Raw genomic sequence first — 24,734 nt, 5'->3', positions numbered from 1 at the left:
TGGAGTGATTCAATTGTAATTCTGCACAGCTCTGACCGCGAGTCGACGAAGTTTGAAAACCACTGTAGACGCCTGTATCATCGACAGAATTAGTTTAGGATAAACTTGCTCACCTCTAACTTCGACGAGTACTCTTCCATGAGGGCTTCGCTCTGCTTGGTCAGTTCCTGGTTCCTCTCGAGGAGCGCTTTGCCGAGCTCGGCAGCCAGAACTAAATCTCTGTCGCGTTTCTTCAAAAGTTCGACGGGGTCCTCGAGGTCCTCGTGGTCCAAGGAGTTCCGCCGCGCCTGTATATCGGAGATCATGTCCTCCAGAGCGTAGGGCTCCGGTTGCCCCCCCTCCTTTTTCGGCAGCATTTCGTCAGCCGGTTGTCCTCGCGCACTCGCGACTGTCACAGGATTGTTGCGTGCCCGGCGAAACCGTGACCTCTCAATGTCGTTGGTAATAACGACAGACACGAGACCAGGTGGCCGGCCGGTCATACGTCAGAAACATTTATTACGCTCGACTAATTAACAACAAACGCTCGTTCACAACGTAACAACAAACCGTTCTAGCTCGTGACTAGTCGATCCGATGTCGCGCGGCGGTCGGTACTCTCGTGTCGCGATCGGTCGACGCTCAAAAACAAAAACATGTCTGACACCCTCCTCGTATTTTCCCGCGCGATCCCGAAGCTGGTACAAATCGATCTCAGGACCGATACGATCATCGGTTACGAGGGACAGCATCCGCCATTAGAGTCCCTTCGTATTTGTTGTTGCAGCGAGAGGACCGTTGTACCTGTGCGTTACACGTATATCACAACAGTGACTCGCGAACACAGTGAGTCGAGTGGAAAAGAATACGTTACGGAACAACGAAGTGATCGATAATCGACTCGTGAGTCACGACGTTCACCTTCGAGCGTTGCCGATAAATCGCGCGACACGAGCGATAGTAACGAGCGAGCTGAAGTTCACTTTTTCCTCGGGCCACCACGTAACATCGGATGCCAAACAGGTTCTCCGATCGATGCTACGAGTCTTTCACTACCGGAAACGATCAGCTGTGATCATACTCGCCGGCACAGTTCTCCGTTAGGAATGTCATGTTTTCGATCGTTTCCATAGATTGGCGCAGCACCGGTACTATCGGTCTATCGGTGACCGCGTACCTCGCGGATCGATCGTACGCGCGATAACCGGTCGAAATATTCCCGCAACAATCCGATCGATATTCCACCGGGAGTACCATAAAGCCTGTCGGCGGGTTCGCGTACAAGAAACGTGGTAAACTGTTACGGGGTTAATACTATGGTTCTGCTCCGTTTCCCCGTTACAACACGCGAGCCACGAAAGAGCAACTATATTTCTGCTTCTCCGATAGAAAGTCAACAATGTTACCGCGTTTCATAGCACAACGGCACAGTGTGCGATACCCCGACCATGGTTCCCAATTCGTATATCCCAAGAGGCACAATTACAGTCGCACATAACTGAAATATGCACACACGAATTTCTGCTGGAACGTCAATCGAATCCTTCCGGGGACCGTTACACCGATAAAGTGGTTGTTGTGTCTCTCGTTTCTACGGACATCGATGTGATCCGTGCGACACGGACAGTGTCGTTCGAGGCATCCTGAATCGAAGACAACGATGTGAATTCCTCTTTGGTAGTTCGGGCACACTCGACGGAGATTTTTCAATTGATTTTTTTATCGATGACAGGTGACCTCTTCGAAGGACTGGCAGCGTCACTGTGAACTCACTGCTGGCAAGGAAACACGCGCAGATGTACGCGGACACGCGAGGCGACTAGCTCGTCGTACCGTGGCCGGCCAGGTAGTGACTCACTAGCCGCCAGTGGAAAATAAATATTACGGAATTGCGCGCGCGGTGCTCCTCGGTCAGGTAGAGATCCTCCCACCTCTTTCCGAGGCCCCGACTGAAAGTAATTCGTTCCACTCGGTCTCGGTTCCGCCGCGAAAACGTTCACTTGCGCCGCGAAATTCGATCGAATGCAGCTATCGTAATTTTGTTTTCGAGCAGCCGCCGCCACCGCTGCCGTCTCCGCGCGCTGCCCCGCTGCGCTCCGTCCCGAAACAGGTTCTCCTCGGGTTCGTTTCAACCGCCGAATAACTTCCGGTTATTCCCCGTGTCCTCCCCGATCACACGTAACACCGATACATTTGTTCTCGTGTTAATGGTAACTCGATTAATCGTAGAAGGACGCGCGCACCAGCGACTCGGGTGAACGTTGCGTGGAAGGCTAACGTTCCATGCACAAGACAATCGACCTGTCGACCTTCCCCTCTCGAGGCATACTAACCTCTCCCTCGCCTATACCCGCCACCAATCCTACCCCCACCACTTAACCCACCTGGTCGAACCGCCACCTGACTCGATCTCACGAAATCTATGGATCGTGTTTAATGCAGGATCCTCCTACGTTTTACCTGTGTCACCGGTCAGAAATGTTTTTCGGTGTTCTCTTGTACACCTGACAGATGCCTCGGAATTTTTGAAACACGAAAAATTACAGTTTTTCGACCGACCCTTGGCACATCTGTCCTGAGTGTGACTCGAGAATTTTATTCACAGGAATTCCTACAGCGGCGGATCAAAACGTTCACACATTCCTGACTCCTGGAGTTTACATTATCATTACCATTAGTAATTATCATTAGAAACGAATAGGTAAAATATAAAACTTGAAAGATATTGGAAGAATTTGAAGATAGTATTTATTGAAAATTATTAAAAGAGAAAATACATTTTTATTTGACCTCGGGTTCTTACAATTTTTATTTTGCATGAAGATCCATCGAGTGTTTCTTCTCATCGAGTGTGACTCAGTATTTTTAAAGTGCCAGTTTAAATTTTTTTCATAAGCTTACATGTATTTAACTATTTTATAATCGGTAATAATAATCCTTTAAAATTAGTACCAATTTTGGAACTGATTTTTGAGTTACGTTTCAAATAAAACATGTCAAATAACAGGAAATTGTTGGAAGAAAATTGAAGAAATACATGTATATTAAAAATAAAGTCACTTTCTGTTTTAAAAACAAGATTGCGATAAGAGATAACAATCTGATATACTACTGATACTAACGCTTATTGAAGGTGTTATTTATATCAAAATAAACATTTATAAACCCGAACATTTATAAAAATATAAAGAAATATACTTTTTAGTGTCCTTTAGAAGAGGAATATTTATTCAGTAATTTAACGAATTATGCACATAAAGAAAATAGTGTAAAATAAGTTGAACAAATTATTACTGACACGCAAAATGTTTGTGAAGATTCTAAGATTCTATGTATTGACATAGGAAATTTTATGTGGGACGTGAGATAGCGTTAATTTGAATTTAAATAGAAATTTGCATGTCGAGATGGTCACCCATATTGATACAGGTGCGACAACTGTAAATTTGAAATAGTCACAGAGCCAATTGCATCACAGTTCTATATCGGAGCAGGTTTCTTATCATTATCGTCTTGTTCTCATCGAAAACAATTTTTATAGCGCGTTCGTGGAACATAAATTCTCCGTTTTATGAACAGAGCAGAGATTGTCGCAATTTAAACAGAACTTTGCCAACGCAAAGTTTCTTCAGACTGTCCAAGTCGATCTAGGTGTTAGAAAATGCAGTTCGTGCGAGATGACTCGGACAATTTCACTGCAATTCCGTCGTGACGAATTTATAAAACAAAGAGTTCTCATGAAAGAGAAACATTTGCCCAATCATATTGTGCTTTCGACAAATGACGTAGCAACAAACGAAGAAAAAGCACACGATGAAAACATCATCCTTTGTGTGACCGCTCGGCACGACACCATTCGTTGATCATCAATGTATGTACATACACAATATCAGCGGTAGGTGTTGGTCATTGAGCGCTCTACTTAGCGGAGTAATTGTAGATGCGCAAAAACATTAGTTATCATTAAGCTACCTGCGCCAATTCGTGGTTCTGCGAATAACAAGCGTTGCCAGAATAGGAATAAAATTGTACTCAACTTGGTACATCGATATTAATATTCGGAAAAGTGAACATGCCGCATCTGTCGTCGCTCGGGCACGTTCGTTCACGTTTCACGATTTATTCTGGACGAAATCCGTTAGAATAGTTCGCGAAATCGAGATCCCCGTCACAATACACTCCTGAGAGGGTGCTTGGCAACCGGAAGCACTAACAAGAACAACAGTGGCGCACGTACAGCTGGCGGAGCTATACGGGGTGGCAGATGTCTTTCTCAAATGTCGCCGTTGAACGTCATCGAGGATCACGTCTGGAAAGTGTTTTCCTCTCCACCGTGGATCCTCGGGATCATCAACGTGGACGTGGAAGGCGGTGCGGACACGGAGGAACACGACCGGAATATCTGCAGTGATCTCTGACGCAGCGCGTTTAACTTTCTACGAATGTTAAATAAATAGTGAGTCGCAATAACCTTTGGCCGTAGTAAATCAATAAAAACAACCTTACACACCAACCAGCATGCCACTTACAATATTTTATAGTGACTACGTAACTGTTCAATAAATCAGATTCTAAATATACCTGTGTCGTGTTCAATGCATTCCAAACATCCCTAACCCCTTGCACTACAATCTTACGGTCACAGTGATTAGAACTTCCTTGTCGTTCATAATTTTGATAGAAGACGCAACAAGTTTATATTTATGACTATATATCGACAACAACAATGTAGAATTTTATTTCGGTTTATAGGAAATCAATAATGTACATATTTAGTAGATTCTGTTCGAAATTGTCAACACATGTTTGACTCGACGTGATAGTGCCAGGGGTTAATGGAATACGATTCTGCAAAGTAGTTAAATCCTTCCATACCGTAACGTGTGTATGTCACTAATTATGCATTCTTGCGTTTTTTTTTTTCAAGATTGTAATTAGCGGAAGTTAGAGCATAACAATGGCGTACAGAACACAGCAAACGCCGGACGAAAATGAGCTCGAGAGTTTGGCTCGAGCTGAGCTTACAAGGCTGAAGAGGCAGTACAGAATAATGGAGAATGACCGAGCAACTTGTGCCGAGGACGCGAGACTGCAGCTTCGCAGTCACAAGACCATGATCAATCATCTGGAGTACGAAAAGGCGGAGCTTGTGCTTCGCATTAAGACTGCGAACTCGAAAACGTTCTTGCGCGAGGATCAGGAAATGGAGGAGAAGCTGAAATGCCTCTTAGAAATGCAGTCGAAATACAACGATATGATAAAAACCGAAAAAGAAGAAATAGCGGAACTTGATAAACAGATTGACAAGGTTTGCTAATCGCTTGCGCTTGTCTTAATCGTGATTCAACTCTGCTACGGTCTTCGATTCAGCTGTACGTGTAATATAACGTTGAAGAACAAAAACAATACGTGTTGGTAACGATTTCGTATTTTTTCCTATTCCGAAAAGACATTTTTGAAGAACGTAGAAGCATAATTGAATCGCAGATAACTGGAAGACCGTAATAGGATTGAAAAGATGGGAATGTTGTTGAATTGAAGAACCGAAATCGTTTTTCTTTAGCTCACAAAAGACGTCACAAGCTTGAGAATGAAAGTCCGAACGGACACCCAGCTGAGAGACATTGCTGAGAAGAGGGAGAGGACGATTGCGATGCTAGAAAATCGCTTGGAAGTAACGACGAAGAGGTTTAACGTCATAATTGCCACAAACGCGAAGATACGGAACGAAATCGAATCGTCGCTGAAGGAGAGGGAACAGTTCACGACGCTTTGGAAGAAATCGATCGGGCAATTGAACACGGGCAAGCAAATAATCAACGATTTGATCGAGCAGTCCACTATCGCGTTTAACCAGAGGGACGAAGAGTTGAACACCATTCAAGCTCTTCGAGAAAGGTATGCGCGAAACAACGATAAACCATTTTTATTATCGTCGTTCTGTTCCCGTGACGAATTTCGCGACATTCCTTGCGAAAGCTGGAAAATATTGGATCGTTGTAACCATAATTCCGAGAGTCGCATTAACGACCGAAAGTTCCTCGTACTTCGCGCACAATGACTTATCTCCCGCCGTCGAATTAGAAACTCGGAACTGAGAGGAACGATCCGGGATCGATGGTGCGTAGTCGCATCCGGTAATCTCGGCTTTCGATCGATTAGTTTGTAGTTTTGTTAGATAAGTCATTGACCAATCACACTTTCGTCGCTTCCGGTGAACTGTACACCGAGACTTTGTTTATTTACAGGGGAATGCGAGACCTGAAGACCCACGTGTCAGAGATGTGCGAACTTCGGAGGACGCTGGACAACGAGATGAAACTGCAGGAGTTCCTCGGTACAAAGGGACAGCACCGTGAAATGACAGATTTAAATGCGAAACGTGCGGCTGAGAAGAAGGCGAAGACGGAAGAGAAGCAAAACATGATTGCGAATTACAAGCATATTCTGCAAACGATCAAGGAATTCACTGGTGCTTAAACTCGTCTACGTCGAATTTCTAACAGTGGGCGACTTTTATGCGAAATTGTTCTATCTTTCAGGTCAACAGGAGATCGATAAGCTGACGGCACATTTCATCAAGCAAGAGGAAGAAAATTTTGCCCTGTTCAGCTACGTGAACGAATTGAACGACGAGCTGGAGAGTCTGCAGTCGAGGATGGCTCACTTGACGTCGGCGACGCAACAGGAAAATGTTTCGACCGAACATCGAAGCAAAGAGCAGACCGAGACATTGGAGAAGCTCAAGAAGGAACTCGAAGAGCAGACGGCACTCGCCGACGCGGCTGAGGAAAGAGTGATGCAGGTGATACCCCCAGTAATCCTATCGAACATTGAAAACCTAGAACGTCGAACGCCACGATTAAGTGGATAGTTTGCACGATAATCATTTATCTTTCTTTACACGAATGCGTGCGTGTTGACTGTTTCAGTGCGACGACATACTAGAGAAACTATTGAAAGGAATAGACTCCCTGTTCAAAGCGATACGGTGCGACAACTCGCCGATTTTAGAATTGTTAGGCGACAATGAACAAATAACGATGAGCAACATCATGCTGTACCTGGGAATCATTGAGAAACGTATCACGCAAATGTTCCACAAGGTTTATTGGGTGGACAGAGCTACCAAATCTCAACAGCTTCGACTCGACGAAGAGAAACGTCCTCGATTAGTAGTCCCCGCTATTAAGTACATTGCTCCCACTCAACCTTGCGCCCTGTAAGTCCTCGATTCCACCATTGTCATGTTTCCTTGTTCCTACATTTCTATTCTTTCTTCCACCTCCATTCTTACCTTTTCTTTAATACTTAAATTTTTCGAATTCTCGTGAATCATATAGTGCGAGAAATTGTTTCATGATTAATTTCACTTCTTCTTGGAACGTTCTTTAACCCTCTGTCTTCTATTGAATTGTAACCCATGATTGAATGACACAGATGCATTGAAAAGGAAGAATTACAAATTGTATCCGAAGGCTTGGAGCAGCCATTAACACGCAACGAAGCCACTAAAAAATTGCAGCAAAGGCTCGAAGAAGACTACTCTGACTTGTTGCATAACATATCTGGTTGTCACTTACCGGCAGCCAGAAAAATCATACAAAGAAGATACCAATGATGTAACGAAAGGATATGTCCTCCGGTTGGATGCAGGATCGTTCCGATTTGCGAAAAAAAGTGTTTCCATTCCCTCCCTAACTGCCCCCGAACTACGACCCAACCAATAAAACCGATTTCATCGCAGATACTCATAGACAATAGTAGATCTTTAATATTACATTTTCTACCGGATATGAAAGTGTAACCCGTCTGCAACCTATCTTTTACCTTTACCCTTAAAACTGTAAGAACGTATTTGTTAAGATTCATTTTATTTGCGAGGAAAATATATATTTATTTACAAACAGTTCACACGTTTTAAAAATTATCGTCTAACTTCACTGCTCGTTTCTTCGCGACCTTGATTATTCGTTTCAATTCGAGAATGGTGCGTTTGATGTGCTCGAGCTGCTGCTCCGTGTCATCCTTGCTCACGGTGATGGGAACACCCTTTCTCTTACAGGTTTGCTGGTACAAATTCCAGCAACTCGTTTTTACCTGTGTGTGCTTCAAATTGTTCTCCGCGGCGCTCGCCTTTATCCTCGATACGATCGCCTCCCATTTCAGGGCTTTCGCCTCCGCCTTGTCACGTCCTGCGTGTAGCTGCGCCAACCTATTGTTCAATCCCATAAACTTTTGCGTCCTTGTCTCCGTCATGTAATACTGCAATCAAACAAAGATTCATCTCACTGTGCAACGAGACGAGCAATAAACTTTATGGAATTTTTTAAACGAACAGAAAAGCATTTACTATTTCCGTTCCCGTCTCTTCCAACGTTTGAAGATTTTTATCTTGATGCACGGACAAGATTGACCTCGCTTCGATCAAAGTTTCGTAACGATTAAAGATCTCGGAGATCGAAAGAAACTCCCCCGTCTCGTTGATCACCCTTTCCAAATAATTTTGATATTTCTTATAATCTTGCACGTATTTCTTCATCTTGTCCCGAATGTTTTTCATGTGATCTAACTTTTTAGTTAAATCATCGATCTGAAAGAAAATATACCTTTAGTCAGCTGAAGACATTAATCTTTTTCAGGTAAATTCGTTGAGAATCAAATAGCTTGTTAATTGTTTACTTCTTCGCGCCGAACCGCTTGACGATCTTGTTCCTCTTTGATTTTGATTTCCGCGCGCTCCCGCTTCTCCTGATTCTCCCGAACAAATCGATTGAATTTTATGAACGACTCGCGAAGGATTAATTCATCCCGCCTCATCTCCTTCCACTGCTCGTCCATGATTTTTCGCTTGTTCTCTTGCTCGAGCCATTTCGCCCGTAATTTCTCGTCCACTTTCGCTAAGTCACATCGTGCTCTCACCACTTCCCAAGCAGGGAAATTCCTTGGTTTATCCCATTCTGGATACTTTCTAACATCAAATTTTCAAAAACATGCATCTTCGTTCTCAATAAAAGAAGCGTAATAAAAAAATCTAAGAATTTCTAACGCATAAAATTCCTATAATCGTTTCTCTACCTCTACTCGCAACAGTGTCGAAAATAAAAGAGTACTCAAGACAAATTTGAAACTTGTCAAATGTCGATTATAAGAATTAATTCCATTTTTTTTTTTTGACATTACTTAATATGGTCATCCTCTTGCTTGGACAAAAAATATTCTGTGACAGCTTTTTGCGAATCTGTTGTAAGAACGGCACGTCTCACAAAGTTCTTCGTCTCTTCCTCTATCAACGGCATATTTATGTCGGCACTGTATGAAACTGAATTCTCCAATGTGTAATTAATTTTTAGTAGAACTCAACGCACTGTTTATGCGTGAACGATCTATTGATTAAACAATTCAAAATGCAGGCTTGCTTTCTTATCATTGAAAATTCCCCAAATCTGATGGGAACGCTAGAGATTTCATTCAAGATTAGTAACCATATGCAGAGAATCTCCTCTCTGCTATACGTTTCAGGACAATTGGGGACAGTGATGAGATATGGGACGGGTTTGTCGCGCATGCGCGGCGGATTTATACGCGCTTTTTTCTATTTAGACGCGCATGTGCGAAAACACCCGTCCCACGTCTCATCGCTGATTGGGGATGGGGATAGGTAAATATACCTAGAAAAATTGTATCTAAAATAATTAATAATGTTTTATTTATTTTACATTTTTACAAGAATGCAATAACAGGAATAGGAAACTTCAGTGTACGCCATAAGAAAAAGGGAGATAAATATACAGTTTTTCCAATATCAATTGCATATAATCTGTCAGAATTGTCAGATGACTATTATCAGTGTACTTCTTGTCCTAGAAGTGAAAGTTGTTTAAGCAACTGTTTCGCGTTAATAAATGTTGTTGAACCATATGTGATGCGTTTATTAACACCTGCCCCACTTTTCTGTTTTACATAATCCACTAAATTTTGATACTCTATATAATTACCGCCGCCGACAATGAAAACGATTACATCTTGGAATGTTGGCCGATTCTTTGGCATTTGTTCTGTGTGTTTCAACTGCTTCGGGTCGAGATAACAATAATCATCTGTTTGAGAAGACTGCCTAGATTCCATTAATTCGTCGACTATTTTTGTTACAGGCAAATTGTGCTTCTTAACGACTAAATTCTTTACTCCTTCCATTACAAATGATGATCCCTGATTCATGAGCTTGGAGAACATACTAACTGTCTTAGTTCCACCACCTTCATAGCTATTTTGAATCTCAGCTATTCTAGTGTAGCTTCTCAATCTTTTAATATAAAGTAAGGGATTTAATTCACATCCAGCAGCAGATAATGCTGCCTCTAGTTTGTTGTAGTCAGCATCAGAAACATTTGTACAAATATAATATATAATAGCAAGACGTAACTTGTCCTCTGGTGTACCGCAATCTGGATCGCTTATTGTATCGTACACACTTCTATCCAATGTTTGCTTGCCCATTATTTTCTCTTCCAACTCAAAGAATGTGTCCAGTCGTCTAGATTTTATGGAATTTAAAATACCAGTTGCAATCGATGTATGCATGTCTATCAATCGTTTCATTTCTAAGAGTTGTGGTAGAGAATTTACAGCATTTGTCAAACGAGTTGTATTGTTGGAAACCATTGACAGTGCTACTTCACTTTCATTATCAATACCCATGGAAGATTTCAGTTTTTTCACATCTTCTTCAAAACCACGATATTGTTCTAACTCTTCCTGTATAGCTTCAGCTACTCTAGGAAATGGGCTACCCTTGTGTTGACACCAAAATCTGTCTTTATTGTCTAATTCATATGCTCTAGTCTTTGAACGTGTCCCACCTGCAGGAGATCTTCCCACATTTTCTTCAACTACAAGTCTATTTAATGCCATCTCTAATACGTCATGCGCCAGCGCTTGGTATGTCCATGTATGATGCAATGGTGTAGCCATGTCAACATTACGATCCAAGATTATAAGAAGCGGTCTCTGGAAACTATAATGACCAGTTGTTTCACTTTCAAATAAATTGTTCCTTGTGTCCCAGACATTCTCCCTCAACTTTTTGTCTATCATTTTAGCCACCATTTCTGCAGCATTTCCCCTTGGACATCGTATGATTGGAACAGTTCCCAATGTAACAAAAACAGAGAATAGACAGTCAACTATAATTCCCATCACTGATTCCATTTCAGTGTCTTTTACCTCTCCTTTATTAATTGCATGGTACGATATGACATCGCTGTTTTGATGCCTAAGAATAAAAAGATCGTCTTCCAATGATATAAAATTTAAATATTGATCAAACACTTTGTGAATATTTGATACCACACCGCCAAGTAGCGCTGCTGCTGCGAGATCTTCCATTTTTTGTCGAGATATTGGCGATATAAAATTTAAATGATATATGTCATATAAACCATTTTGTAAATCGTGGCCAATTCTATCGAGATTTTCATCGGTCGGAGCGCAAAAGTAAATTGCTGGTACCTCAGGAATAGAATCTCTGTCAGAATGCAACTGCATATGGAGCGTGATGCCAAGCTCCCTAAGTTCCTTCACAGAGATCAATGGTGAAATAATATCCTGTCCAAGACGGTCATAAATTAAAACCTTCCACGTTGGTACAGCTTCTTCCAATTTTTGCTCCGGTTGATTTAAATTTAACATTTGTTTTAAGGCAGTTATTTGCCTGTCACGTAGGCTTATCATAGTTAACTCGTTTGCCTAGGCCTTGTCAAATGTACTTCTTTACTTTCGTGAATGTTTTGATTTTTATAGATGTAAAAAGTTTTAAGAAATTTTATATCTATAATTCCACGACTACATACAATCGCAGTATAAGGTGGAAAATACCATAACCCACAATATGTCAACATTCGACTTTTAACGATGAATTATCAAAACGTACCCACGAAGAATAAGACACTGAACGTCATATTTGCTATGTGTAGGGTTACTAGACACTAGATGATGTGTATTCCCCGCTAAACTCTACCCCCTCTATCACTAAATATGGCTCGATTCTCCTCCAGCGATTCTTTGCTGGCCAATCGCTATTACATATTCTCCTCGTGCCGAGGGTCGTTGGAACACTAAGCCAGAGAGGAAATGAGAGTGCTCACGCCCGGGGTTTTAGTGTCCCCGGTATAGTACTGCCCTCTAGTCTAATTTTTAGTCTCGACCAGAACCTGCATCATCTTTAGCCTGAAACAGAACCTGCATCATCTTTAGCCTGAAACAAAACCTGCATCATCTTTTTAGCCTGCACCATAACTTGCATCATCTTAGGGGCCAGTTTTCCTACGTGGCCTTGAGTCGCCACGCTCCTAACAGGAACTAGGAGAAGCTTCCTAGCGATCGTCACGCTACGAACGGCCGCATAGGAGAAGCTCAAATGACAGTGTGTGTGCCGTGTGCGTGCCGTGTGCATGTGCCATGGTTTGCTGCACACAACGCTAGATCGTACAAGGTTGCAAGGGTTCGGGAGGCCACGATTTATGGCCCGATAATGCAAAGATCGGGCTTTTCAAGGGTGAAAAGCGTTAGATAAAAGATAAATCTAGGTCGCTTGACTACCGGCAGGTCCTACTTTTGCGTTTTCTAGGCGTAATTTGCAAAATTCGGCAAAATTTGCACATAAGGACAATTTTCTTAAATAACCGGGTTCTTATGGAGACCGTTGGACTCAAGCGACCTAGCAGTGACATATACAATGTCAATGCAACCTTTATTGTATTGTATAATTACGTATTAAACACAGGAATCGTGGCCCCCGAAAACCATCCCGCACCTATTATTTCAATTAAATATAGTTCCGGCATTTTTCGCTACGAGCGCTGTATTCTGTTTCCGATCATTGTCGCATGATGCCTGTCAGAGAGGCTATCTGAGCACGCGTGGCCGACATCATAAACAACGGCGCTGCCGTAGCTTCGTTCGAACAGCCGTGCCGCGATGAGAATAGCAAGGTTTCGGGAGGCCGCGATTCCTGACTCTATAATACAAAGGTGGGGCATGTCATTGGTCAAAAGCGGTAGACGAAGGATAAATCTAGATCGCTTGACCACCGGCAGGTCCTACTTTTGCGTTTTCGAGCAACATTTTCCATTATTCGGTCGCATGACGCCTGTCAGAGAGGCGATCTGGGCACGCGTGGCCGACATCGTAAACGACGGCGCTGCCGTAGCTTCGTTCGAACAGCCGTGTCGCGGCACTCTCACACACCGCCAAGTCGGCCTGTACGTGTACCGATGAGACTAGCAAGGGTTCGGGAGGCCGCGATTCCTGACTCTATGGTACAAAGGTGGGGCATGTCATTGGTCAAAAGCGGTAGACGAAGGATAAATCTAGATCGCTTGACCACCGGCAGGTCTTACTTTTGCGTTTTCGAGCAACATTTTCCATTATTCGGTCGCATGACGCCTGTCAGAGAGGCGATCTGGGCACGCGTGGTCGACATCGTAAACGACGGCGCTGCCGTAGCTTCGTTCGAACAGCCGTGTCGCGGCACTCTCACACACCGCCAAGTCGGCCTGTACGTGTACCGATGAGACTAGCAAGGGTTCGGGAGGCCGCGATTCCTGACTCTATAATACAAAGGTGGGGCCTGTCAGTGGTCAAAAGCGGTAGACGAAGGATAAATGTAGATCGCTTGACCAACGGCAGGTCCTTCTTTTGCGTTTTCGAGCAACATTTTCCATTATTCGGTCGCATGATGCCTGCCGTAGCTTCGTTCGAACAGGCGTGCCTCGGCACACTCACACACCGCCAGGTCGGCGCGTACGTGTACCTACGAGAATCGCAAGGGTCCGGGATGCGGCGATTCATTGCTCGATAATGCAAAATGGCAGAGTTGGGCAAAATATTTATCTAAATAAAAATTAGATAAGTAATACAGCCCATAGATGACTAAAGGTTGAAAGTACTCCAAAAATATTTTTCCGAAAAATTATTAAAAAATAGTTTAAACATAGTTAAAAAATGTTTTTACAATAGCGTAACAACAATCGTACGGCTAGAAATAGAAAAAACATCTGATTAAAGAGAAAAGAAAATTGGACCGGGGCAGGATTAGAACCTGGTCCAAAAAGTCTTCAGCGGTTCCGCAGTCGGAGACCATAGCTACTGCACCAAGCGGTGCCGTTGAAAGTATCTTCGAAATACTGGGATATATCCTGCATAGTATAATTATCGTTTTTTGTACTACGCAATTTTTAAAGTTTGCACGATGTTTCTCCAAACTTAGGGATGTTTAATATTACATAATATATTTTTACGATAATTATAACTTAGTTTTTCACGGAAAAAACGCCGAAAAAAGTGGTTTTTATTTTTTCCTACTATGAGGCACCAAACGCAGGAATTTGAAAAAAATTGAGCAGAATACTTAGGACAATATCTTATTGCTAAATTAATTTTATTCTAGTTGCTCTTAGATTTCCATATGAAATCTGCATTTTTTCGATTTTTTTCGTGTTTTTCGATTTTTACAGCCAGAGTTTGCAACGGAAAAATCTGAAAACGACTCAAAGTATGTGGTTTGGTGTCCGACATGTGTGAGATTTTTTCAGAATTTTAAATTGTCATTAAATGGGGAAAATGGGCCAAAAACTGGATTTTTGTTTTTCCTCTATAACTACCCTTACGGATGAGCTATAGGGCTAAAACTTGGCTGAAAGGTATCTTTTTTGGTAGGCTATCGAATGTCGCAAATTGGAATAAAATCCCTTCCGGGGCCGATTTGGCCCCCAAAACCGGCTATAGCCTTTATATTCCTTATTCGAAGGTTCGAATAAAGAAAGTATCTTTATTCGACGAGAATTTATCTGACGAATAAAGATAATTTTTTTTATTCGTAGCGGATTTATTCGAACTTCGAATAATTTTTTCATCTTTTATCTGTATCTTTTATTCGAAGGCTTCGAATAAATCTGCGAATAACTTTTGCCAAGCGCCGAACGTCGAAGACCCAGCGACTGACAAACGACATACAATGTAAGCGGATGGAGAATCGCTCACGAATAAACTTTTAGATTTTTCAATATATCTTCATAAAATTGTGACGAGCGAATGGAGGGGATATTCCCGATAAAAATGAGGGCAAATTCGAGTGTAATCGAACAAGTTTCATTGATACGTAATGTTACGATAAAAATTACAATCTCATTAAAAACAGTCCAAATGATGTCGTGTTTCGACTCATTTTGATCGGGGTAAGCTCTACAACTTATTCGTATTAACAATATTGTTCTGATTAAAAACATAAAAGCATAAATTGCCAATAATGCTCGATTCTTCATCTGCTTACAATGTAGGCTGTTGGTCGGTCGCTCTGTCTTCGACGTTCGGCGCTCGTCAGTCCTCGTCGGACGTCGTCGTCGTTTATTCGTCGAGTTGGCAAAGCGGACAGAGAAACTCGAGAACCGTCGTCGCCGAGGAGTGGGCCACACATTGTCGGCTATATCGGTGTGAGATCAGACGACCACTACTAATCCAATTACAAAACTTCTTTATTTTTCGTTATTTTTTTATGAAACTTTTACCAACATATTCGTGGCATTTTTCTGATTAATTTTAAACCAAATATGATATAATTCCGATGATATTTACTTGTGTAACAAGTAGGCATGTGCGGGCCGCCCGATATTCGGATTCGGGTCGGGTCGCAGACAGTCGGGCGGGCTCGATTCGGGCGTGCGATACTTCATGACACATCGGGCTACTCGAGAGTTTCGGGGGGCCCGAGCATTTCGGGCTACCCGAGAGTTTCGGGCTGCCTGCTCGACTTTGTCCGGCGGGTTCGGAAAGAATCGGACAAGTTCGTGCGAGCGAGCCGACCTGGCGGTGTGTGAGTGTGCCGAGGCACGGCTGTTCGAACGAAGCTACGGCAGGCAGCATGCGACTGAATAATGGAAAATGTTGCTCGAAAACGCAAAAGTAGGACCTGCCGGTGGTCAAGCGATCTAGATTTATCCTTCGTCTACCGCTTTTGACCACTGACAGGCCCCACCTTTGTAGTATAGAGTCAGGAATCGTCGCCTCCCGAACCCTTGCTATTCTCATCGGTACACGTACACGCCGACTTGGCGGTGTGTGAGTGTGCCGCGACGCGGCTGTTCGAACGAAGCTACGGCAGCGCCGTCGTTTACGATGTCGGCCACGCGTGCCCAGATCGCCTCTCTGACAGGCGTCATGCGACCGAATAATGGAAAATGTTGCTCGAAAACGCAAAAGTAGGACCTGCCGGTGGTCAAGCGATCTAGATTTATCCTTCGTCTACCGCTTTTGACCACTGACAGGCCCCACCTTTGTAGTATAGAGTCAGGAATCGTCGCCTCCCGAACCCTTGCTATTCTCATCGGTACACGTACACGCCGACTTGGCGGTGTGAGTGTGCCGCGACGCGGCTGTTCGAACGAAGCTACGGCAGCGCCGTCGTTTACGATGTCGGCCACGCGTGCCCAGATCGCCTCTCTGACAGGCGTCATGCGACCGAATAATGGAAAATGTTGCTCGAAAACGCAAAAGTAGGACCTGCCGGTGGTCAAGCGATCTAGATTTATCCTTCGTCTACCGCTTTTGACCACTGACAGGCCCCACCTTTGTATTATAGAGTCAGGAATCGCCGCCTCCCGAAACCTTGCTAGTCTCATCGGTACACGTACAGGCCGACTTGGCGGTGTGTGAGAGTGCCACGACACGGCTGTTCGAACGAAGCTACGGCAGCGCCGTCGTTTACGATGTCGACCACGCATGCTCAGATCGCATCTATTGTCAGAGATCATGCGATCGAATCAGAGAGGATACTCGGAAAATGCCACTCGACACTGAATGTGGAAAGTGCACCCAGCTCCCCATACTGGACGAAAATGTTACTATTTAGCTTCTTCGAGTGGCCGTTATAGCGGTACTATCGACTGTTCAAGGCCACCTGGGAAAACTGGCCCTTAGGCTGGATCAGAGCCTACATCATTTTTTAACATAGAAATAGCATCCACGCCTGGCATTATTTGGCATCCGCTGCCAATATCCAATAGAGAAAAAATTCCGAAGATTATAAAGCACGTTTTGCTCTCAAATTAATTTATATTTTAAGTAACTTTTGCAACAATTCAGGTAATAATATAAATTATAATAGTTTAAGGGGGCCGGCAGGGTTTGAAATCCATATGCTTATGCATGGGTCAAAACCTTTTCAAACTATCGCTTCAATATTGCAATGAGCAGTTTAAAAGTGGTCACTTGTGTTTCCTAAAAGTCCAATTTATGTCTGTATAGAGCCCAAATTTCGAATTTCTACCTCATCGCAGAGTAATTAACAATATTCGGCAGAAAATTCGAATTCTGAAGCAAGTATGACGTCACAAGATGGCTGCCGCTGAGAGATTCTCTTAATTTCGCGAGATTTAGTGTTCGTATCGAAAAAAGGGCTCTATACAGACATAGCGAAGACATGTACAAACACGGTGGTATGCATTTTTAATTGATTACTTACTTATTTAAGACGTAAAATGACTAGAAAAAAAGGCACAATTTTGCGGTTCAGGTTACTAGCGCCACGGTCTCTCTGCGGCAAACACTGTACGTTGCGATAGAATACGGTCGATAATGCAGATCGATAGTACAGGTTTACGTATGTACGATATGTATGCTGCCGAATATTGTTAATTACTCCCCGATGAGGTGGAAATTCGAAATTTGGGCTCTGTACAGACATGTATTGAACCTTTGGGAATCACAATTGACCATTTATAAACTGCTCATTGCTATATTGAAGCGATAGTTTGAAAAGGTTTCTGACCCTTGCACTTGCCGCTACGCGGCTCGTAACGTCAGGCTTGTTTCGTACGCCTCGCGACCGGCATCATGCTGCCGAATATTGTTAATTACTCCCCGATGAGGTGGAAATTCGAAATTTGGGCTCTGTACAGACATGTATTGAACCTTTGGGAATCACAATTGACCATTTATAAACTGCTCGTTGCTATATTGAAGCGATAGTTTGAAAAGGTTTCTGACCCTTGCACTTGCCGCTACGCGGCTCGTAACGTCAGGCTTGTTTCGTACGCCTCGCGACCGGCGGCATGCTGCCGAATATTGTTAATTACTCCCCGATGAGGTAGAAATTCGAAATTTGGGCTCTGTACAGACATGTATTGAACCTTTGGGAATCACAATCGACCATTTATAAACTGCTCATTGCAATATTGAAGCGATAATATGAAAAGGTTTCTGACCCTTGCACTTGCCGCCACGCGGCTCGTAACGTCAGGCTTGTTTCGTACGCCTCGCGATCGGCGGCATGCTGCCGAATATTGTTAATTACTCCCCGATGAGGTGGAAATTCGAAATTTGGGCTCTGTACAGACATGTATTGAACGTTTGGCAAAGACAATTGATCATTTATGAACTGCTCGTTGCAACATTGAAGCGGCAATTTGGAAAGGTTTCTGACCCTTGTACGTGTCGCTACGCGTCTCGTAACGTCAGGCTTGTTTCGAAATATCCGTTATATTCCAGTAACTAACTAGAATGAAATATGTTGTTGTCCATGTGACAGTAGAAGAGGTTTAGCAATAATTTCTTTTTTGCAGCTTGAGGACTATTTTTAGAAATTACAGGCGAAGTTTGCAATTTCTGCGTACATTGTCGATGAACGGGCTTCGCTTGCGAATTATTATCACCGGAACTGTTTCTCCACTTCAGCTACACTCCTTTTTGTTTAATTTAGAAAGGATACGGCTGTTGTAAAATAATGTTTTCGACCATGACAAGTAACTTTATAGTGTAGGAAAGTGTAAACAAATTTTTTTTACGTTTTTTTTTCGATGATGAGCCAGTGATTCACATGTTGGAAAAAATGTGGTCACATTCCCTGAAATTTCCCCTTCAAAATGAACCCTTCAGAAGAATGGAGAATTCTGATTGATTATGTATAGATGTGAGTTTGTATGTGACTTGAATATGTTCTACAAGAAAGGTGTCATTTCTCAATGAAAACCACGAGAACGTGGTGATTATTTACTTGACAATTAGGGTTTCATAAAATATACTTCAAAACCAGAATTTTATGTTGTCGGCTTTGCAGTCTGCAAGGTACTGTCTGCAATATATATGTTTAAATAAAAATTTCAAATAACGAATAAAAGATAAAAAAAATTTTATTCGTTATTGGAAGGTCATATCGTCGATTTGGGAGTTCTAGTCTTAGAATTTAATGGAAAAAGGGCGACACGTTTTTTGAAATGTCTGTAAAATCAACAATTTATAAGAGATCGAAAAATACTTTGAGATTCGGTCACTAAACACTACATATATTAAAATTTGAATAAAAGCCGAAACATTACTACAACAGGGATGACCCATAGTTCTCGAGGTAAAAAAAGGGTCATTTAGTCGTAAATAGGGATGTGCGGGCCGCCCGATTGTCGGGCGCCCGAATCGTCGGGTCGGGTCGCAGAAAGTCGGGCGCGCGATACTTCATGACACATCGGGCGGCCCGAGCGTTTCGGGCTACCCGAGAGTTTCGGGAAGCCTGCTCGACTTCGTCGGGCGGGTTCGGAATGAATCGGACAAGTTCGGGCGAGCGAGTTATCGCGATACCTGAGATTCAACTCTGCGTTCTTATGAAATACATAATGGTAACAATGATATATGATTTCGAAATAATGCACGTTACACGTGAAAAATTTAAGAGAAAACAGCACAAAATGTAAAAAATTGTCATAATTTACCATATTCTCATACGTTCTAGTTGTATGTAATTTCGTAAGGATATTTTAACGACATTATCGATACATATGCAAGTTCATTCGGAGGAACAAATTCGTCAGAATGCCAGAAATATTGTCTCTTAAATTTTTCATACAAATAAAGATTATGCATATGTTTGCCAATTATACCTACGGTAATTATGAAAAAAACCAAGTATATTAAAAATTACGTTAATTAAGCTATGAAAGAAGTATCATTATTGCCATTATGTATTTCATAAGAACGCAGAGTTGAATCTCAGGTATCGCGATAACTCGCTCGCTCGAACTTGTCCGATTCATTCCGAACCCGCCCGACGAAGTCGAGCAGGCAGCCCGAAACTCTCGGGTAGCCCGAATCGAGACCGCCCGACTTTCTGCGACCCGACCCGAACCCGAATACCGGGCGGCCCGCACATGTCTAGTCGTAAACGAAGTCTGCAGGTATTGCGGAGCGCACCACTCACCTACCTGAAACGGGGACACTCCGCGTCCTTTTCCAGCTCATTGTGAAGCCAATGTTCAATTCTCCATCCTTCTAAAGGGGTCATTACGAAGGGGAAACATTTGTAGTAGATACTTTTATGGTTTTACTTTTCTGACTTTATAATGTAATGAAGAAAGGGTGATCCTTTTTTTAACACGTCTATTTAAAATCAACAATTTTTAAGATATCGAGAAATCCTTTGACATTTGTTCATAGGTCGCCAAAGACTACAACATATTCAAATTTGAACAAAATCCCACAGTAGTACTCGAAAATGTGCCCGATTTCGCGTGGAATGACCTCGGTACACAAATGACTGATGCATGAAGCTTGAAGTCCATAATGAAGAAGCGCGGAATAAAATATAGCAGGCCGCCGAAAATTATCGGAAAGTAGTAAAAAATATCACCTCGCAATTCTAATTACGGATCAGACAGGATGTCAGTATCAGTCAACGTTCGAAAGGATAATATCATATAAGGGAGAAAAGACCGCATTTGTTCAAGAAAAGGTAGATGAACTTATGTCACATCACACAAACGTAATAGTAACTTGTTCGAAATCCGGAAAATCACAGGAAATTTATAAAATTTAATATATAATTATTATATAAATAATAATATATAATAATAGTAAATAATCTTGTTGTTAGTAAATAAATACATGCTATTTATAATTCAGAATGCAATTTTATGCGTGTTAATCGATTGAAAATATAAATACATAATGATAAAACATAATAAAATTTTAAAAAAATGCGTTAGTAGGCAGGATTTGAACCCTGGTCGTCGGGGTGAAAGCTTGGCACGCTACCGTCGCGCCACACCAATTTTTGAAGTCTAGAACAAATACGGCATGACATAGAAGATATATACATTTATATATATATACAATTTATAATATCGTAATATGAGACATATATATACACATATATATAATAATATAAATATATTATTACATTTATGCGCTTCGTGGCATAAAAAGAGTTGCTTTAAATTTCATTTAAATGAGATTTGAATATAATTTTCTTTCTGACAGGAAGTAAATTCCGGCTCATTTTCAAGAAGTCCTGGTAATATGTATAAAATTATTATAATGTTAAGAATAAACTGATTCAATTTAATATAAATCAAATGATTTCCTTAGCTTTTGCATACACTAACCGCCATTCGAGTTTCATTTCAGAGATATTAGCGAAAAACTGCAGAGGTAATGTGACAACAAGTCCTGCGTATATCTACGCGCCCGTGGCAATGTATGTGTTAGCATGTGTTGGTCGGCTGAATTGGGCTCATGAGGCAGGAATCAGTTTCACGAAACGCTTGTACATTTACGGGTTTGACGACATGGCAACAGTGAGGCGAACGATGATATGTGGCAACCATGTCTAGTCGCAAGCTTTCTCTCTCAATTTTCGTTTCTCTCTTCTGCTACTACTCAAGTCGGCATTGCATATATTCTTTTTTACCGATATCTCGTAGACGCGACGTAGTTCCACAAAAAAATTTTAACCATTCCACAATGAGTTTTCCCTACTGACCGTTCGAGGACCGTTCGAGAATTGGCGTGACAGTCAAGGCCAAATGCCTGCCGGCCCCCTTAATATTCAATGTGAGGCAGACCTTGAGATCATGTTACTTTGTAAGAGAAGAAAAACCGATCTTTGTAATAGTAGATTATGTTAAATAGCATTAAATAAAACTATCTCTTCGCTAACCAACAATTTTGATCATATACATTTTCCTACAATATCTTTAATGATGCCAAAGCCTTCAAAAGGATTTATGAAAATATTTTTAGACTGTGTGCAGTCTTGAATGGAACCGCTTGAGATTAATTAGAACTTACGTCGGATAGAAGCAAATGAACTTATTTGATCAATCAGCTATCGAACGACACACGAATATTTATGAGAGAATAAAAGTAGGAAATAGTAAGAAATCCGACGTCGCGCTATCTTGAAAATATTGTTCCACTCTGATACGATCACGGTGGATCGAATTAATGATTTTTTATTTCTTTCATGAATCTTTTTCCATCGTATTTGTTTCTTTTTTCTGTTTAAAACAACATCTGCCACGATATAATTGCGATTATAATTTCTCGTGTAATAAGCGATTAAATTTTCGGTTTAAGTTAAATTTTTAGTTCTATTTGTACGTAACTTCCATCAACAGATTTGTGAGATTTTTCTGGTTAAAAGCAGACCAAACTCGGTAGAGTTTCAATCATATTGTCGTCATCCCGGAAGGAGAAGTAGTTTAGTGGTTCAATTAAAAGCCTTTATTTTAAACTAGTGGACTCACTTTAGGATAGGACAATTGTACAAGAGGAAAAGTGAAAGTTGGTAATGAAACAAGGGATGGTCGCTGGCGAGGATGTCTGGTTTTCGTCTATGTCAAGGATGGGCTTAAAGTCTTGTAGGAAAACGGTTGTATGAGAGGACATAACTGTAAATGAGTCGCCCAGGCCCTTATTGTTAAGAAGGTACTATATATCTTATACTATCTTATACCTGATATTATATTATACCTTATATACTATCTTATACCTGACCTAGTCTGTACCTTCTTAACAATAAGGGCCTGGGCGACTCATTTACAGCATATTACAGCGAGTCCCATCGTCAACCGATTTTGTACCGGCGATGGTAGTTTTCTAAAGGCAGGGTTTCCTGCGCTCGTAAAACCTAACCGTCCTCTTCACTCCATTTCTCTCTTCCTCTTTGTCTGTCCTCTCATACAACCGTTTTCCTACAAGACTTTAAGCCCATCCTTGACATAGACGAAAACCAGACATCCTCGCCAGCGACCATCCCTTGTTTCATTACCAACTTTCACTTTTCCTCTTGTACAATTGTCCTATCCTAAAGTGAGTCCACTAGTTTAAAATAAAGGCTTTTAATTGAACCACTAAACTACTTCTCCTTCCGGGATGACGACAATATGATTGAAACTCTACCGAGTTTGGTCTGCTTTTAACCAGAAAAATCTCACAAATCTGTTGATGGAAGTTACGTACAAATAGAACTAAAAATTTAACTTAAACCGAAAATTTAATCGCTTATTACACGAGAAATTATAATCGCAATTATATCGTGGCAGATGTTGTTTTAAACAGAAAAAAGAAACAAATACGATGGAAAAAGATTCATGAAAGAAATAAAAAATCATTAATTCGATCCACCGTGATCGTATCAGAGTGGAACAATATTTTCAAGATAGCGCGACGTCGGATTTCTTACTATTTCCTACTTTTATTCTCTCATAAATATTCGTGTGTCGTTCGATAGCTGATTGATCAAATAAGTTCATTTGCTTCTATCCGACGTAAGTTCTAATTAATCTCAAGCGGTTCCATTCAAGACTGCACACAGTCTAAAAATATTTTCATAAATCCTTTTGAAGGCTTTGGCATCATTAAAGATATTGTAGGAAAATGTATATGATCAAAATTGTTGGTTAGCGAAGAGATAGTTTTATTTAATGCTATTTAACATAATCTACTATTACAAAGATCGGTTTTTCTTCTCTTACAAAGTAACATGATCTCAAGGTCTGCCTCACATTGAATATTAAACTATTATAATTTATATTATTACCTGAATTGTTGCAAAAGTTACTTAAAATATAAATTAATTTGAGAGCAAAACGTGCTTTATAATCTTCGGAATTTTTTCTCTATTGGATATTGGCAGCGGATGCCAAATAATGCCAGGCGTGGATGCTATTTCTATGTTAAAAAATGATGTAGGCTCTGATCCAGCCTAAGATGATGCAAGTTATGGTGCAGGCTAAAAAGATGATGCAGGTTTTGTTTCAGGCTAAAGATGATGCAGGTTCTGTTTCAGGCTAAAGATGATGCAGGTTCTGGTCGAGACTAAAAATTAGACTAGAGGGCAGTACTATACCGGGGACACTAAAACCCCGGGCGTGAGCACTCTCATTTCCTCTCTGTTTGAAGTAACTTCTTTCTTTGCGAAAATGTTCCCCGCGACTTCGATAAGGAGTTATTAACGAAAAACACGGACCAATCAGAGTGCGGTTACAGCGGACAGATTCCGGTTCGGCGACAGGTCTCGCTGAGCGTGGCCTTGACATTGGCCGAACCGAAATTCGTTCGCTATAGCCCGCGTTCCGATTGGTCCGTATGCTCGTAATAACTCCTGACAAAGCCCTCAGGAATCAAATGACCTTAGGAATCACCCCTTTCAATAAAGTACAACATTTTTTGGTCGCTCTGTATAGATTAATGCGTTAGAGGGGAATCTGATGGTGGAGAGGGAAGCATATAGACTTTTTCTTGCAATACTGGCTGTGTGCAATCAGAAAGGATTGCAATATAGGCCACATCAATATGTACTGTAGGGAGTATCGTTGACTCCCTAGTGCATCCGCTAGGCGACGCAGCGGGCGCCAATAAATAGGAGCACGACTCTATGTGTCTAGGGACTTTCCCCGAGACACTCTCGGCGTCCTACCTTGGCACCAGTC

The 24,734-nt window shown here is 41.7% G+C and overlaps 4 protein-coding genes across 4 annotated transcripts in view; 1 reads left to right on the top strand and 3 right to left on the bottom strand.

Annotated features, from left to right (window-relative positions):
* The window catches only part of LOC143352827 (bicaudal D-related protein homolog), a 52,207-nt gene extending 49,895 nt beyond the window's left edge, over positions 1-2,312 (bottom strand). The window contains exon 1 of the mRNA XM_076785722.1: positions 114-2,312. Within this exon, the coding sequence (XP_076641837.1) occupies positions 114-482 (369 nt within the window). The 5' untranslated portion in view covers positions 483-2,312. The remainder of the gene's footprint in view (positions 1-113) is intronic.
* An 828-nt stretch (positions 2,313-3,140) lies between these two features.
* On the top strand, positions 3,141-7,563 carry LOC143352825 (coiled-coil domain-containing protein 63). Its single transcript, XM_076785720.1, has 6 exons — positions 3,141-4,435; positions 4,907-5,287; positions 5,543-5,877; positions 6,228-6,451; positions 6,522-6,784; positions 6,912-7,563. Exons 2-6 carry the CDS (start codon positions 4,937-4,939, stop codon positions 7,203-7,205), a joined length of 1,467 nt encoding a protein of 488 aa, XP_076641835.1. The 5' UTR covers positions 3,141-4,435; positions 4,907-4,936; the 3' UTR covers positions 7,206-7,563.
* Positions 7,564-7,604: 41 nt separating this feature from the next.
* On the bottom strand, positions 7,605-9,529 carry LOC143352826 (coiled-coil domain-containing protein 42 homolog). The gene is made up of 4 exons (XM_076785721.1): positions 9,163-9,529; positions 8,662-8,950; positions 8,333-8,572; positions 7,605-8,244 (listed from the first exon to the last, which is right to left on the bottom strand). The coding sequence occupies exons 1-4, from the start codon at positions 9,276-9,278 to the stop codon at positions 7,900-7,902; spliced, it is 990 nt and encodes a 329-aa protein (XP_076641836.1). The 5' UTR covers positions 9,279-9,529; the 3' UTR covers positions 7,605-7,899.
* A 142-nt stretch (positions 9,530-9,671) lies between these two features.
* On the bottom strand, positions 9,672-11,984 carry Slh (sec1 family domain containing Slh). The gene has a single exon (XM_076785718.1). It carries the CDS (start codon positions 11,710-11,712, stop codon positions 9,826-9,828), a length of 1,887 nt encoding a protein of 628 aa, XP_076641833.1. The 5' UTR covers positions 11,713-11,984; the 3' UTR covers positions 9,672-9,825.
* Positions 11,985-24,734: the final 12,750 nt, after the last annotated feature.

This window comes from Halictus rubicundus, chromosome 3, assembly GCF_050948215.1.
Source record: "Halictus rubicundus isolate RS-2024b chromosome 3, iyHalRubi1_principal, whole genome shotgun sequence".
Classification (NCBI taxonomy): Eukaryota; Metazoa; Arthropoda; class Insecta; order Hymenoptera; family Halictidae; genus Halictus; species Halictus rubicundus.
The sequence above is the reverse complement of the archived record's forward strand: the minus strand, read 5'-3'. Positions and strand labels throughout refer to the sequence as shown.